We start from the raw sequence: 17200 nt of genomic DNA, 5'->3' as shown, positions 1-17200 counted from the left end.
TTTCATTTTGTAATAGAAAGCATAGACCAATGGGGCTGGATCTGGTGTGAGGACAAATTCTGACATAAATGAAGCTACATACGCTGACAAAGAACGACATGAGCTACTGACAGTGCTTAGAATTTGTTAAGAATCAGTGCAGAATATCCCAGCTCACTCTGCACTTCTTCCCTCCCAAATAATTTTCTCCAGCTCAGGCAAAGTTTGGCTTAGGGCACTTCACAACCTTTGGAATTATTGGTAAGCATGCTGGAGGGACAGCCAGCTTCCACCTGGAGACTGTACAAAAGCAGCACACAGCACAGCAGCAGCTCTTCCTGGGTGGGATTTGTGCCACCAGGAGCAGTACTCCCCCTCAGAGCCATCATCTACATCAGTCAGGATGCAATCAGCACCCACATCCACCAGGTCCATCACATACCTCCAAGGTGTTAACAACCAAAAAAAACCACCGTCACTGAAATGAGCATTTCTGTGTTGAAGCCTGCAGGAAATCCTTAGCATGGGCAGCACTCCATCACCCAGCAGATGGGGGGCAGAACTTCCATGCAAGGACACCCAGGTGTGCTTTCACACTCAGGATTTACCTGAGCCACAGCAGTGCTCCTGCTCAGTGCCATTGGCTCAGGCAGGGCTGGGAGCTGCTCCCAGCTCCCTTTCTTTCCTGCAACAACCTCCATCCTCAGGGCTCCCCATAGCACACCAGTGAAAGTCACTCTGTTTTGCAACACTGCTGACCTAGAACGGGACTCCAGCTCCTCTGCTGCTCTACCAGCAGTGAGAGCCCACAATTGCAGGGCTTACAAGGAAGTATCAGTTCATTTTTCTCATTGTTTCCAACAGCCCAATGCTGACTGCAGACAATTATCCATTACCATTCATTCTAAGGTCTCAAATTACTCATGAAATCCTCTAAAGATGTAGGGATCCCAAAGCCTTTTGGATGGAGAGGAGCAGCCTTTAAGCAATGCTAGATCAATACCCCAAATGATTCCAGTATCTCACTGAAGCAGCAGGAGAATTTCAGGCTGATGAAACTATTTTCTAACTGCAGTTCTGAGAGGAAATGGGGGTAGAAACCTTTCTTCTATTACAGATACAAAACCATCCCAAGGGAGCGCTTAGTGTCAAGAACCACTCTGAAAAACTTGTTAGAACGCCACAACACATAATGTGCTTTGAATTTATCACTAAGCACAGACCTGATGTCACAGTAATATCTAACAGCGCCATTCACCCACCTCCACAGTGGTGACAAATCTGCACCAGCGCTCCCCAGGTCCTGCAGGAGCACCCCGAGGTGCAGTACACAGTGCCACCTGCTGACACCCTGTCCCCAGCCCTCCTAGCAGGACAGCTTCAGTATTTGCAGTCCAGGACTGAGAGTCCCTGCACTGCGTGATCCACCCATGCTACTGCTGTCACTTGCACCTTGCAAGCCAACAGGCTCCAGGCAGTATCACCCTGTGATAACCAACCCACATCACCCCTTATTTCCTAGAAACCTGCTTCAGCTCACATTGGTGACAGAGGAACAGCCCAAGTTCAGCTGCTCCTTTACTTCCTTCTATGAACACGTGCAGGGCAGACACAGATGCTGGACCATTCACTACCTGACCAAGGCCATCACCATAACATGGGATTCGATGCTGAATCATAGAATCAGTTGAGTTGGACCAGATGACCTTTAAAGGTTCTATTCAACTCCCCTGCAGTCAACAGGGACACCCACAGCTCCATCAGCCCCATTCACCCTGACCTTAGATGTCCCCATGAATGGCACACCACCACATCTCTGGGCAACCTGTGCCAGTGCCTCACCACCTTTATCATAAAGAATTTCTTTATATCCACTCTAAATCTCCCTTGCTTTAATCTGAAACCATTTCCCCTTGTCCTATCACGACAGACCCTCCTGAACCTCCTGTTTTTGTTGATAATGGTTATTGGGTTGGATTTAGCCCTACAGTGATGCAACATCCTCACAAACTCCCTATGATCCCTGCAGGCAATGTTTGCAGCATGGCCCAAACAGAATCAAAGCCCCAGGCAAGGCCAAGAGCAGGACTCCAGAGCCCTCAGGGACCTGGAAGGCTCTTAGCCTTCACTACCAGAACCTTCTTAATGGTTGAAGATGTGATTAAGGATCCACCAATTTCTTAACCTTCACCCTACTCTTCTCAGTTAGATGTGGTCCCTCCAAAAGATTCATTTCCTAAGCCATTCCTAAACTTCCTTGTTTTTCTGATGGGCCAATAAGACCCTTGGGTCACATCTCACCTTGTTCCTTGACCAAAATTTATCAACACTTGCTTTAAGAAGTGTAAGAGGCCAAATGATTCACTAGGATACTTAAAGCTCATTTACAAAAAGAGAAAATCTCCAGATACGTGTTGTCACATTCTTTGTGTATGAACTACTATTACTGCTGATTATTTACACTGCAGCAGTCACTACAAGCCCCATTGCCATTGTGTCAGGTACTGGATAATATGCACATGCTGAAAGGCAATATTCTTTTCTGCAATAACTATAAAGAGAGGAAAGACAAAAGGCAAGAAAACATCGCTCACACGGGAAGCAAAACCAGAAATTAATTGAGTAGCTTAAGTTATACAGCAAATGGCAATACCAAGCTGTGCATACTAATTTGTGCTCAAAACATGCTTATTAAATATATTAAAGCCCACAGGGACACTGCTATCAGTCTACATAAACAGCTCCAGCCCATACTCCTCAACTCTCACTTACAAGCACACCCCTAAATCTTCTTCCTCCTGCCCTGCCTTCCCCTTACAGAGACTCTGTTCTAATTTTAGAACTAATTAAATTAAACCTCTGACTCACCTCAGATCTCCAATCTGAGCTTACGTGATCTTTGATACAAGATCTTCCCATGCTGTTATTTGGCAGCACTCCCCCAAACACACCCCACTACCTGTTCTACAGCCCAGCAATGCTCAGCAGCTCTGGGAACACACAGAAGGCACAAACTAGGAGCCAGGGGTCTCTGAATCCTATATAGGATAGGGTCTAAGCACAAAAAAAATGGCATGGAACAACCTGTTTGTAAAGAGGACACACTGCCCCTGGTGCTGTAGGAGCCATGGGCAGGCACAGATGCCAGCACAGATGCCAGCACAGCAGGGCTCCCCCAAGACCTGGCACATACTAAGAACCCGCCTGGCCGTGAACACAGGCAGCTGCAGGCACACCTCCAACAGCAGAGCCATCTGCAAGAAGTCCACCTGGAGAGAAACACATCTTCAAAACTCACCTTTTCCGCTCCCCTGAACATTTGGTTTTGAAACTGAAAGTACAGATCTCACAGCAGCTTTCACATCAAGCTCTATACAACCAGGGTGCAGGAAGCCCCCCACAACCCCAAATCTCATCAATATTTGGAATTTACCTTAATTACAGATCTAGCCTATAGATTCCTCAAGGCCCAGGAGCCATTTCTTCCCAATGAGCCCAAACCAACCTTACCTGCCCAGCTCAGAGGGCCAAGTGCTTCTGTGCTTCCCAACAGCCACACCCCTTATGCCAGCTGAGCTTGTTTCCCAGATTTTAGCTTTTTTTCTTTCCTGTTTCCCTCCTTCAGTCAGTGCTAAGTGTCACAGGAGAGCCCAATTCAATTAACAGGATTGATAGCAATTAAGCTGCAATTGGAGTCAGGGTTGTGCTCTTTAGGCCTGGAAAGAAAAGATGTGTCACTGCAGTGAGATAAGCAGCAGGTGATGTCAGAGGCTTTTTATTTCCAAGGTGAGAAATTGGTTGTCTCTGTGTAATTAAAATAAATAAATAAATTACAGCATCTGTGGGAAAATAGAGCAGAGCATCATTTGAATGTGAAGCCAAATTCCCTTTATTTTACTACACCTACAGGGCGCTCTCCTGACAGCCTGATCAAGGGTCCATCTCTGGGCAGGAAGGGGTGCCACCCCATGTCACAGCACCTCGCAGTAGTTCTTTCAGCTATTTCTGGCTCCCTGTGCTGTCCCTCAGCATTCCTCCTAATTGAGGGCTTTTAACACTAACAGTGTTGAGCAGCTGTTCTCCTTCCGGCATGGGAGAAGGCACCGACCAGATCTTTTATTTCAGCTCCCTCCATATCGAGTGGAAACGTGACCTGCACCCTGAGCAGTGCCCCTCCAGCAAGAAGCCTTCCTGCCAGAGCTCCTTTTGGCCACCCATCCCATCCATCCCAGCCCATCTTGCCCAGGCAGGAGCCAGAGATCCCAATTGGATTTGTCCTCCCAAGATCAAGCTCCATATGTGTGGGCAAACTGTGGCAGTCGCCAGTCAAAAACATTCAGAGATCACAAACCAAGTCCAGATGATCATGAATCATGGCTTAGAAACCACAAGTAGTAATTAAGCCTCTTTAAAATAATGGCATTTACCAATAGACTCGACTGAGGTGGTTCACATTTTCCAGCCTTCCTCTGAAGCTGAGAGAGGGAAAGGTCTGAAGCAAAAGCAGAGCTGCTCTTGCAGTGCTGGTGCCTGGGAACAGGGAGGTAAAAGGGGCAATGTGCTGCATGCCTGGAGGGGCTGGGAGTGAGCCCCTGGCATACTGAGACTAGGGGACCTTGTGGCACAGCTGTGGGATTGGGGGACAGCAGGGCAGCTCCAACTTGTCCCCAGCTCCGTGATTTATATACTAAAGAAACAGAAGAGCATGAAAGCAATGATGCCCAGCATCACTGCCTCAGCATCACTGAAGGAGAGCTGCCCCAAGCAGCAGTGGGGCTGCCTTCAGCTCAGAAAAGGGATGGGATTCTTCTCCAGCTTCTCCAGGTGTTTACTCCGGAAGCATAGCATGGGAACCTCAGCTGGCTTTGCACAGAAAAACCAAGCTTCTTGCTAAGGGAGGTGTGAAGCCATGAGCCAAAGGCATCAAGAAGCTCAAAAAATAGGAAGAAATGAAGAGGATCCTGGAAGGGATAATTAAGGATGAGAAGGGAAAGCATCCTGCAGGCAGCAGCCACAAGCCTTGGCAGCATCTTCCTAGTGTAGAGAAAAAAACCCAAGTTGAAAGCTTCTTGGGAAAGAAGGTTCAGCAGTTGGTTATTTCATTTCCAGTACCAGAGCAAAAGGAGTGCTCTGCATGTCCCTGATGGGCTGATGGCAGTGCTCCCATGGTTGGGCTGCAAATATACTGGGCATCAAAAATAATGTCACATATATTAGGGAAGTGATTCAAGTAGAAAGCTCACTGAGGGACACAGGGAGCTGACTACATGCAGAAATCAAAGGGAAGCCCTTGACTGAAAGGAAATGTTTAGGCACTATGTTCAAAGGCTGCCTAAATCAAAGACAAAATCCTTCTTTAATCAAGGCCGTTGACCAAAGCTGAAAGCACACCGAGCCACAACACTGCTTTCATGGCCGGGCTGCTCTCAAACCCCAGCACCCCATAGCCATGTCCTCCCACTGCCAGCTGGGACCCTAAATTGGTCCTCATCCACTCCTAACAAAGCACGTTCCTGGAGGGACAATAAGCAAAAGCCATCAGCAAATGCCCAGAGCACCACGATGCCCTCATTTCAACTGCCTTCAGCTTTCAGCTTCTGTCTTCAAGCTCAAGCAGTCATTAAGAAGTGGAGCAACTGTTAATTGGGCCTTATCTAACCTCAGCCCAACCCAAGGGTCAGCAGCAGGTTGCTGAGGTTTATCGATGTTTAACCAACGTTTATCAGCTTTGGGGAGGTTTCACTCCTGCGTGTGGCACTGGAGGGATCCGGAAGCATTGCTTACCCTCACCAGATAGCAGATAGGAACAATCAATACGATGATAAATGCAGATTTATTGCCGCTACGGCAACCTGAGATAGCACTAGATGCTGGCAGGGTAAGAGCTTGTCATGAATTCGATCCAAATTTATAAATGAACTCCTGAAATAACACTCCATGTGTCTCATGGTGCTTCATAGCAGTCAGGTTTCGAGGAAAAACCATCTCTGGAAACAGGAGCAGCATTTCCAACCTCCGCCAAGGTCTCCTCTCCCTTTTTTGAGATGTTCAAGATCAGAGACCAGCAACAGAAACAGCATCACCAGATCCAACCCACATCCACTACTTTTTCCTTTTCCTCCAAACATTTCCTTTCTAACAGACTGCAGAAAAACCCTTCTTCTCATTTTAAAACCTCTCCGTGGCTAACGAGAAGAAATGCTGCCAGAAATGAAAGCCACATTTCATAGTCTGAATTACTTTTCCCTTCCTTTCTGCATCCTTCTGTTTTTTAATAGCTAGTTTTTCCCGTATTTCTAAGAGGCTGAGATCTCTCTGCTGGAAAACCTTGGCCTCTCTAATTGTCCAAAACAGTGCAGTGAGACCTAAGAGCTTCAGCCTCTTTGAGCTCCATATTTCATGGAGATCAGAAGTACAATCGTGTTTTCCTGAGTACTGAGCTGGGGAGCAATAGCTGTGAGCTCTGCCAATGGAACCCACAGGAGTAACCAGAAATGCCAAATATTTCTGGGGTCGTGTTGAAAGTCATTTGCAATTTTTTGTTCACTTGTTTATCAGTTGGATTCCAAAGTGATGGAAAAGAGTCTAAAAACTCAGCGAGAATTTGGACTTCATGTTTTCATGAAATTGGGGGGGGAAAAAAAAAAGTAAGAAATGTGAAAATGTTCTGCAGTTCAGACCTCCACTGAGAGCAGCCTAAAAATCACAACTGGAAATGGGAACGTCGGGTTAGTTAAGGACCACAGGGGGGACAGCTTTGCTTGTCTGCTGCCTTTTGAAACATTCCATGGAAAGCATTGCCTCCTACAGTTGGGTTATAAACCTGTCCAGTGATGGGGAGTTGGGTTGGGATGATCCTTCCTGTGATTTGACTCCATCACCACGTGATGGATGGATGCTGTACAGCTCCCGCAGGGCTCTGGTTCAATCTTTTCTCCATGACCTGACCACTTCTGCACCCACCACTGAGCGAGATCCAGCCCTGGACAATACACATGTGGTGCTTGGTCAGATCGGTCCTGGGGTCAGATCAGACCAGATCATCCTCCAGGAGTCTGTGACCTGTAGAGGAAGGTGCCAAACCCTCCTATCTTCTTCAGCTGTAAGAAAGGAGTGGGCAGGGGGCTGCTCTTAGCTCAGAGAAAAGTGGAGTCTTTTGCTGGAGGATACTGAAAACTGAATTCATCCAATCACTGAGCACAGCACTTAATTGCTCTGCCCTGGATTGCCCTGGCAGACACGGGGGCAGTTGAATGTGGAGGCAGGAGGCAGAAAGGGTTTAATAAAAAAAAGCAATTTTATAAAGGAATTCTTTGCTTTTGGCATTTTCTGTAAGAGTGGGAAAATGATGCAATTTCCTCAAAATTGCCAAGGAAAGTGAGAAAAGCAGAACTCTGTGCTGCAGCTGCTGGGGGTCTGACCCCACATGCTCCCACTGTTCGTGGGCCAGGGGCTGAGCAGAGGGGCACAAGCAATTAGTGCTGCCCTTTGCCTGGGATCACTGCAGGGATGAGCAGGGACCACCTCTGCAAGGGACAGTTCCCTCAAGCCACTGCTGTGACCAGGAGTGACCGCAGCTCAGAGCTATTCCACCAGCCACATGCCCTCACCCAGTAAAGCCACAGCAGCTGGGAGGAAAGGTTCTGGGGATTGAGCGTGGTTTGGTGTCACTGCAGCAGTAGGAGAGCACAAGCAAATGGGCCAGGAGCTGGGCTGGGGGCTCACAACCACGCCAGGGAACTGTGCAACTGCAACCGAGGCAATTTCAGCCCAGTAATCCTCGCTAACACATCGCCTGTCCCCATCACATCCATCCTCCTCAGGAAGCATTTGATTGGCATTCAGGCACGACCTCTTCTGAACAACCCAAGCTATGATTTATGCGATGCCTTTGTTTTCAGACAGTGTTGTCAGCAATCCCCATCCGCAGGCGAAACCGCCGATGCCTGCAGATTTCCAAAGGTCGTTATCGTGGCTGCGCTGCCCTTGCTGAAGGGTAACAAACAGAAGCTTTGGTAAAAGTAGAAATGATCATTTGCTAATTCTTCCCTGTGGCTACGTTCAGCCTCCTCCCCTGAAACCAGAGGCCCCAGGGACAGCATTTCAATTCAGGAAAGAGGAGAAAACAAATTGATGTACTGTTCTGAGCTCCAAAGAGTCTCCTACGGCTGGAGAAAATAAGCGATATTTTCACACCAGCCAGTCACAGGATCCCGCTTCCCAAACTGTCAGAGTGTTCAATATCAGAGCAACAAAACAGTTTTCTGAGCTTTAATGGCAAAGAATCCAAGATAGAATTGCTGTGGATTAAAAAAAAAAATAGCCAAATTATGATGCTGGTTTTTATGTTTGGTTTGTTAGTGGGGTTTTTTTTTCCTAAGAAAAGACGTGTTTGAGCAGCATCTTTGGGATGCAAGAGCAGCTGATCACTGCACAGCAGCTAGCCCTCACCTTGCTGATGCAAAGTGATTTACCCTTTCCATTGTGCCCAATGGTAACAGCCGCACCCTCACTTTTCCTCCAGACATCTTCCATTCTTCTCCATGGGCACCATGTCCCTCTTCCCCCCAGGGGCACGCCACGAAGGTTGCTCAACTGCCCTGTCTTCACCAGCTGCTTCCAAACCCAAACTGGATACCACAGGCAAGATCATGGACACACCAACAAGCTCCAGGCCTGGCAAACCTGTCAGATATCAGAGCTCTATGGAACTGGACCCATGAGAGCTTCGGCCATCTTGGGAAGTTGCTCTTGTGACACCTCTTGTGTTCCCATCTGCACCAGCCTTTCTCCAGTCTTCACTCATCCCACATCAAGCTCTGCAATCATAACCTTTTATCACCACCTTCCCAGGCATCAGCACTGCAAGAGCAGCTCTGCTTTTGCTTCAGCCCATTCCCTCTCTCAGCTTCAGAGGAAGGCTGGAAAATGTGAACCACCCCGAATGAGTCTGTTGGTAAATGCCTTCCTTTTCCAGAGGGTAAAAACCATTTGCAGTTTTTAAGCTGTGATTCATAATCTTCTGGATCTGGTTTGTGACCTTTGAATGCTTTCGACTCATGACTCTGTTGCAGTTCCCCCCGGGCACTGGTGGTTTTTCTCAGTAGATCAAACCTTCAACAACAAGTAATTTCCAGCCCTGGTGCAACAAGTGCTCCTCCAGCTTGTCATGGATGGGCCATCCCAGGGAGGTAGGTGAGCTCACAGATTTTTTGTTCCTCTTCAAAGTAATTTTTCATTCATTTGCAACATCATACTGCACCAAAAACATATAAAAATACAACTTGGAAGTGCTCTGATTTGGCCAAAAGGTGGTGCAGATATCCCACCTGCAAAAGGGGGATGATCTCTTCCTGCTGATCCACCACAAGGTAGACCTGGTGGCTCAGCGTGTCCATCTCTCCTTCCCCAGCTGCTCCTACAAAAGCCTTCTGGAAGCCTGGACAATACAGCAAAAGGGTTTGTAGAGCTCCTTTGTCCCACACTGCTTATGGTAGCCAGCACCCAACATGGTGACTGCCCCATTGCAGCCCCTGCTTGGAGCTTGCCTGTCCTCCCCATTTCCCCACGCTGGGGGCTGTGCTCAGCAAGTCACACCGCGCGCCTGACTCATTTTTCTCTACTCCTCCAGCTGATGTGTTTGGAGGAACACACTGCTCTGACAAGGTGACACATCCCGAGAAAGCCCACACTGCTGAAGACATCTCCCTGCTCCCTCTACCAGGAGCACTCAGCACCATCGCAGCTAACAGCTCTTTTTCATCCCTCCCTGCTCAAATCAGCCCCGAGCATTTCTGTTTGATTTTCCAGAGAGATGTAGAATATATGGCAATCAGACGAGAGCTGAAATCCCACATTTTGAAGGCATCTCACAAACATATAGGCATCAGTGGAGGCATTTGGGAAAGAAGGGCAATTGCTAACAGAGAAATTACATTAAAAACCTTGTGCTTGAGTGCAGCAGTGTTATGTTGTTCGCCATTTGGCAGAGGGAGCTGCCCTTAAAATGGCTGGTTTGGATCCATTTGTTGTGGAATAACCAAGTTCAGTTCATTGTCTTGAATGATGGGGAGTTTCTACTACACATTTCAGTAATAAAACACTTAATCTCCAACAGCTCTGGGAAGGGTCATTAACACAAAGTTAAGTCACTGCAAATCCAACATGAGCTTAAGCAATCAGAGGGTGAGAAGTGTCCAGGAGGCAGCTGGTCCCTGCTTTGATGCATCTGGCTTGCAAAGGAAGGAGAGATGAAAACCACAGCATCATACATACCTGCAGTGATCCAGGAACCAACAGTACCCATCTGCAGATCAGCTTTTGTAAACACCAAGGATTTACCCACCAGACTCAAGTTTGGAGATGTGCCTGAATGTTTCCAAGGAATCTGAGGAAAGACATTTCTGTTTCTGGACAATCAAAACTATCACATTTCCTGGCTACAGTGAGATTCTCTAAACTAGAAAATATGCAAACACATTTTACCACGAGTGGGCACATCCCAAACAAGGATAATCAGAGAAACCCTTTACAGCACTGCTCTATTTACATATGTTAAAGACTGAAGAAGAAAATCTTATCCCCAGTTGGCCTGCCATATCCATAAACACCCTTACTAAGTCTTTTTCCAGCTTTGGGAAGTGACACCCAAGCATCTATTGGCACTGTCTGCTATACTGGAGGAGCAATAGGTACAGTGCTGGACTTAAATGAATGTCTTTCAGCTCTAACAAATGGCCATACCTCACTCCTCAGAGAGCAATGCTTTGTCCCAGGTACCCAAAGGGCAATTCCTGCCCACAGTGATCCACAGAGCACCAAGCCTGGCTTCTCACAGCAGCTGAGGGGGTCACACCCAACACCAGCTTTAAGTAATCCCTTAATGAAATGCAAAATGCCATCCAGAGTAGTTCTTACAGCAGATGGTCCTAGGGAGAGTAGAGGGAAACCTAAGTGAGAGCAGGAGAAGTCTCCATCTCTGTGTAAGCGATCTCACAGGGGACCTTTTGGCAAGTGAAGCATCCTCCAGGGCTGCATTTGGACTGGGGTCTCCCTTGGACAGCAGGGCAGCTGCGTGAGCTAAGATTTCTGTCTCACAAACAGCTCCTTGAATTGCTCTTGGCATTGACTTTTTCTGCTCAGCTAATTAAAAATCTGTCTTTGAGTCATAAGCCCCCATTAGTAATAATTTGCTTTGCACTTCTCCAGTGATTTATGGCTGAGATATCAAAGTGCTTTAGAAACATTAATTAATCCTTCTAATGCCCAAGGGACTGATCCACTCTCTGCAGCACACCACTGCAGGAGTAAATGCAGAAGATCCCCAGGGCTCACTGGAGCCCGCAGGCAGGGAGAGGAGCAGGGAGCAGCACCCAACGCATTCAGCTCAATTCAGCCTGCAACCAGAGAGAGGAGCAGGCAGAATCACAGCTCTACACGTGCAGCACATACGGACTCTCTGCCCTCCAGCAGCAGTTCCTGCTGCTGCCTCCATCTGTCCAAGCAGGACCCATGATTGTGACAACCCTAAGCCCTGCGAGTGGCAGGGCTGGTCATCAAAGCTGCACACTCATGGCAAGAGGAGTCCAGTTGATGCAGGTGTCCCCTTGCTTTCCTGACCATTTCTCCAGGCTGGCTCTTGTACAACCTCATTTCTTCCCTGCAGCCCCATGAGCGATATGTGGCTCCAGCCCTTGTTATTGATAAGTACTATGACTGCCATTGGTGTCAGGAGGCTCTGATCCTTGTGCCATTTGCCACCTGGCGTTGTCCCTGTACTTTCACCATGGTCATCATGACACTGCGGGGTGGAGCTGGCCATGGAGGGTGGTGCCAGCGATGGGAAAGTATAAAGGTCTCTGCACATGCGGCCGGAGATGGCATCTCCGCGATCCAGAGCAGTGTCCTGTTTCCTCTTTGCCGTCTCCAGTCGAGCATCATCTCGACCATGAAAACAAATGCTGTTTTCCTGCTCCTCTTCCTAGCAACCTGCTTCACCCAAGGTGAGTGCAATATTTTGCTTAGGAGCCATTTCCTCTCCCTGCTCCAGCTCCGAGCCTGCTACGTGGGAAGGTGAACCTGGGAATGGGCCAGCTGTGCTGGGGCCTTGCTGCTGGGCAGTGAGCAGCAGTGCTCCCCAGAGAGTGCTGCAGTGCCAACAGACACTAAAGCAGTGGTCTGTGAGCAAGCCTAGAGAAGTTTTAAAGGTGCCCGACTCCCACAGCGAGCAAAGCTGCTGGGCTGACACTTGCTTTGGGGCTGGAATTTGGTGGGAGCTGGTCATTTCTAGGAAGGTGCAGTTCTTTTAGAATAAATAGGTGCTATTCTAGTTATAAAAAAAGCAAAACCAGGAAGACAGGAAACAAATCTATAGAAGGGAAAATGCAGCTCTTGTTTCCAAAGTCAATGTTTAAGCCAACTGTGTTTTCAAAATCCCATATGGTGCAGAGGGATGAGAACATGAGTTGTTGCTGCTCTCCAGGTCCCGCTCACCAGGGATTTCTGCATTAGCGAGTTCATTCCCAACGCTTCTGAAGCCACTCCATCATCCTATTTTCTGTGCTGCAGTTGCCATTGCAGAGCAGACTGAGCACAAAGCATGGCCTCCTTTTATATGAACTAAGCACATACAAAGCCACAGCTCCTGGGACTGGATTGCTGCTCATTCAGAATAAAACCCCTGAAGCACAGAAGTGCGACTACCAGATCCTCAGCAACAAACCACTTCACTCTACAGACCCACTGCTATTGGGCCACACTGGCAGCTGATGTAGATGTAGTCTAAATGCTTTGTGTACATGAGATCTGGTTCTATATAGGCAACCCAAAGCCATCTTCCCAGTATTGCTTTCTGCCAAATAGATCCAGGCTGTTATGAAAAACAACCCACCATGGGTTCTACCCACAGCATCCCAACCATCCGCTCAGGGCCAGCTTCTCCATAGAAAAGCCCAACAAAGTCACATCTTGCTCCCACCAGCTTTGGTCTAAGACCTCAGAATCTACCGTTTCTCCTTCTGGTAGAGACCAACTTGCCTTTTGCTCTGTTTCCTTGTGGTTCAGAACCACTGACACCAGAAAATTCACCCTGGATTTACTCCAGGAGCAGCCCAGCACCAACAGGAGTTTCTCAGTTACCCATGAACGTGTTATAATAGATAACAAAAGCCACCTTTGCACCCTGGCAGCTGGAACAAACAGCATGAAAGTCACAGGGTGCACATCTGGCCTTGGAAAGAATTGCATCATTATGCTCTTTCTGCTGAGGGAAAGAAGTAAAATAGGGGAGACACGAGGGAGGAAATTATTTGCTGGGCCTTTGAAAGAGCAAAGCTGTCAGAGTGAAAACACAAAGCCCTCAGGTTGAAGTATATTGTTTGGACCCCTAGAAGCCAACCTGAGTGAAGCAAGGTGCTAAGGTGTCTTTTCTCTCTCTGTGCTTTCTGTAGGGAGTGCTGAGCCTGACGGCGCTGGTGACCAAGGAACAGAGGTGAAGGCTTCTGTTTCTGTGTAGCACGAGGGTATGGACAACTCTGGGGAGTGAGCACTAATCCGTACACTGGGGTTCCACTCTTGCTACATAGAGTGAAGCAACGTGAGCTGCTGGGCTGGGAGTGCACGCGGGTGCCTGCAAACCTCCTTCCACCTGCTGCACTGCAGCCAAATCCCAGGGATGGCACTGGTTTTCCATTGCATTTTCCCACACTCAGTGAAGGAAAACTGTTAACAAAGAGCTGAACGTTGCTGTTACCTGCCAAGAGGAGACCAAAACTCCCATTATTCTTCAGCTTATAAGCATGAGGGCAGGTATTCTTGTGGCCATAGGAAATAAAACCTGGGGATAACATGATCAGACACTGCCCATGGAGCATTACTTGCTCAGTGCTGGCACTGCCGCGGGTGTGCAGGAGTGCCAGGTGAGTTCAGCTGCCAAGGGATGATGACACAGTGCCCACCAGCTCATAGCAGAATGCGAAGCAAGCTGGGATGGGTTACCAAGACATACAAAACATGCACATTGCTGGGAACGCAGAGCATCTTCAGTAAACTGAAAGCACATTTGATATTCTCAGCATTTCTCTTTCCTGTCTCCAGGCAGCATGTGGCAATTATGACATAAGGAAAGGTTGTACAAAGAACTTTGACCCCATCTGTGGCACAGACAACGTCCTGTATGGCAACGAGTGCTTGCTGTGCGTTCAGAACATGTAAGTATCCAGGCCTCCTCCGAGCCTAAATACCACACAGATGATGACACCGGGATTTCCTAGACAGCAAGCTGTCTGCATGCAGCTGGGTGGAGTGTGGGCAGTGAGCCCAGCACATCTGGCACACATCTGGCCTCCCATTGAGGCTGCTCGGAGCACGTGGGCTCCGGCTGTGAAATAGGTCTGCAGGCTGTGCCTCGCAGCACCCATCTGCCCACACACCGCGATCAAATGGCCAACATCTCCCCACACCTGCAGCTGTCGAGCTGTGCTGCAGCTCAGGCTGTGCTGGAGGCTGTCCAGAAGCTCAGACAAATGGCAAAACCTGCAAAGCCTGCCCGGATTTCACACGCAGGCAGAGAAGCATTTGTTCGGGTGGAGGAAATACTCCGCTTCTCACACCAGCAGTTTACAGCTGAGCTCTGCTTTCTGTCTTCTCTGCATCTGAAAGGTTACAATTTGCTGTGGATATTTTTAAGAATAAGCCTTTATTTAATCTGTGCTGGTGCCAGATTGCAGAAGGCCGGGACCAAAAGCCAGTGAAGTGTCTGGCAAGACTTGATTCATTTCATCTAACTTGGGCCCTAGGTAATTCTGAGTATATTTATATATTGCAAGTGCTTCATGGCAGACAAGTGAGGGAATTACTTCCAACTCAGTGCTATTAAGTACTTGAAAATCTCTGTTGGGAAGAGTGAGTCTGTACCATAAGCAGGTGCTGCAGTCTGCGGGGCTAAGAGAGCTTCACACTGGCTTTCCCCAGTGGACCCTGGGTTTGGGGTGACCACATTCGTCATCCATCAGCAGAGACATCTCCAACAGGGGCTCATATTGCAGTCCCTGGATGAATAGAGCTGCGGAGCCAAATTCTGATTTTCTTAGGAGCACTGTCAGCTGCAATAACAAGGAACTGAGTCCAGATCACCAAAGAGCCTGGATGAGAACCATTGGTCTGGCTGGCCCCCGTCCTTCATTAACCCAGGCTCCAGCCCCACATTCTGTGCTTTTACACTTAAAGAACATGCATTAGGGCAGAGAGGTGCTGAGCAGGATCTCCAAATGAAGGCACTGCAGTTAATGACATGGCGCGGCCGTAATGACCGTGCTGGAAGCCAGCAGCCCAGCACCAGCTGCCGGCTGCATTGTGCAGCAGATGGGGGTGGGAGGTTCGTCAGACACAACATCGTTAGGGCCTTGGCCAGGAACCAGGAGAGCGAGGAAGGCTTCGAAGCCATGTGAGCAAGGAGCGATGCAACATCAAGGGCTCCACGTCCCCTCTGCGGCAGAGCACAGCTTTGGGGGGGATGGGGATCTCCATGGTCATAGGGGGGAAATTGAGGAGTGTCAAAACTATTTTCCTTATTTTTGCTACAGAAGCAGTCAGATGGGAAGCTGGGAGCAGGCCCAACACAAGCAAGGCACTGTGACAGGCATTTGTCTGCAAAAACTCACACAAAGTCGTAACCTTCAGCATCTCCAGCCAGACAGGCACTGGAGGTGACTGACATTGGTCCTGCAGCAAGGAGGCAGACTGTTCTGCCCAGAGGCATTGGGAAGTGCCAGCTCTCTACTTACTGATTAATTAATATTAACCTATGCCCACGGTAACCCTGAACTCTCTGTCAAGAGCTGTGGGCTTACTTAAATGTAATGCTTGAAGGAAGAATTAAGCAGTATTTTCACTTATTTCCTTGTCCCCTGAGCCAGGCTCTTTGTGTCAGGGACTTGAAGGCATCCTGTGGCACTTTGAACCTCTCTTCCAGGCAAAGACACACGAACGTGCGCATAAAGAACAGGGGGAAGTGCCAAGAGCCCTCTCCACGCTCCAGCTCTGCTTGAAACTAAAGGCATGGCTGTGACTGAGAAGGTGGTGTGAAGGAACTCCTCACCTCTACAAACTCCAAATAAACTGGAAGCACAAAAATGACTCGCTCTGGGATTTCTCACACAACACACCCCATTCCCCAACATTTAAAATACCTTAAAATACATGGGGAGGTTTGGTAACATCCACACAGAGGACTGATGGAGCCCCAGGGGAAATTCCAAGTCATTGCCAAGAAGAGCATCAGACTCCTGGTTTACCAAGGAGTCTCTCTTTAGCATCAAGAATCCCATTTTCCTAAGCTTCCCGTAGAGGATATTTTAAGCATCCTCGTAACTTTCCATGACGTTCGCTAAAAGCAAAGGCGTCAAAGCTCCCACTTCAGGGCTCTGCCAGGATGAGGTCCAACAGGTCCCCCTCGGTGGTGGCAGATCTGCCTTCTCCATGCAGTGCAGAGCAGGAGCCGATGCGAGGACGGGGCTGGGATGCGGAGGGAGAAGGTTTGGGCGCTGGAGGCCGCTGTTGCTCCGCGGAGTCGGGCCGGGGCCGCAGCTGGAGACCTGGGCAAACCCGGGAGCGGGCACGGCGAACCGACACAGCCCGGCGGGGATCCGGTTCGGTGCGTGAAATCCGGCCCGACGGGTACGGAGTACCGGTATATCTGAGCAGGGCTCATTATGGGCTGGAGCATCTCGGTGTTCCTCGCGAATCACAGCCCTTGAACAGATATCTGGCTGTCTTTTGAGCAAATCAAATGCTTTGTTCTTAGCAAAGCCTGAGATTCAGTTTGGGTAGAAACATCTGCTGAAGTTCTCTTTGCGTCCTTATGAGTTCCGTTCCTTCAAGAGGTGGCTGATGCATAAAAGAAGAAAAAAAATGCACGATCAGGCTGAGAAAAAAGCTCCAGCACTCACTTGAAATGACGAGATGCAGCCGGGGGGTGGGGGGACAGCACAGCGCCTCTTCCCAGGTCTGCCAGCAAGTCTGCGGTCAAGGGAGAGATGAAAAACGGCTCACTTTGCACCTATGTAAAATTAATGCACTGAAGGAGGAAGCCCCAAATGCACTCAGGAGTGCACACTGCATCAATGCCTTTGCTCAAAGGGGATGCTGGAAGCGCACCTCCCTCAGCTGGGATGTTTCTGATTCTGCTGCATCATGAGGGATGGAGCACAGCATTTACCCGAGA

General features: G+C 48.7%; 2 protein-coding genes across 6 annotated transcripts in view; one reads left to right on the top strand and one right to left on the bottom strand.

The window, feature by feature from the left end:
- The window catches only part of LOC107320452 (serine protease inhibitor Kazal-type 5-like), an 86543-nt gene that overhangs the window by 37763 nt on the left and 31580 nt on the right, over nucleotides 1–17200 (bottom strand). Inside the window, exon 1 of one of the 5 annotated variants that reach the window (XM_015876337.2) lies at nucleotides 3490–3697. The exons of the other annotated variants lie outside the window; for them this stretch is intronic. The gene's annotated coding sequence lies outside the window, so the exon portion shown is untranslated. Of the gene's footprint in view, nucleotides 1–3489; nucleotides 3698–17200 lie in introns of those variants that run through there. 5 annotated transcript variants of the gene reach the window in all.
- LOC107320453 (pancreatic secretory trypsin inhibitor-like) lies at nucleotides 11844–16113 on the top strand. The gene is made up of 4 exons (XM_015876338.2): nucleotides 11844–11981; nucleotides 13428–13468; nucleotides 14074–14186; nucleotides 15950–16113. The coding sequence occupies exons 1-4, from the start codon at nucleotides 11927–11929 to the stop codon at nucleotides 16023–16025; spliced, it is 285 nt and encodes a 94-aa protein (XP_015731824.1). The 5' UTR covers nucleotides 11844–11926; the 3' UTR covers nucleotides 16026–16113.

Source organism: Coturnix japonica, chromosome 13 (genome assembly GCF_001577835.2).
Source record: "Coturnix japonica isolate 7356 chromosome 13, Coturnix japonica 2.1, whole genome shotgun sequence".
Lineage (NCBI taxonomy): Eukaryota > Metazoa > Chordata > Aves > Galliformes > Phasianidae > Coturnix > Coturnix japonica.
Note: the sequence above shows the minus strand (reverse complement) of the source record. Positions and strands in the feature narration are given on the sequence as shown.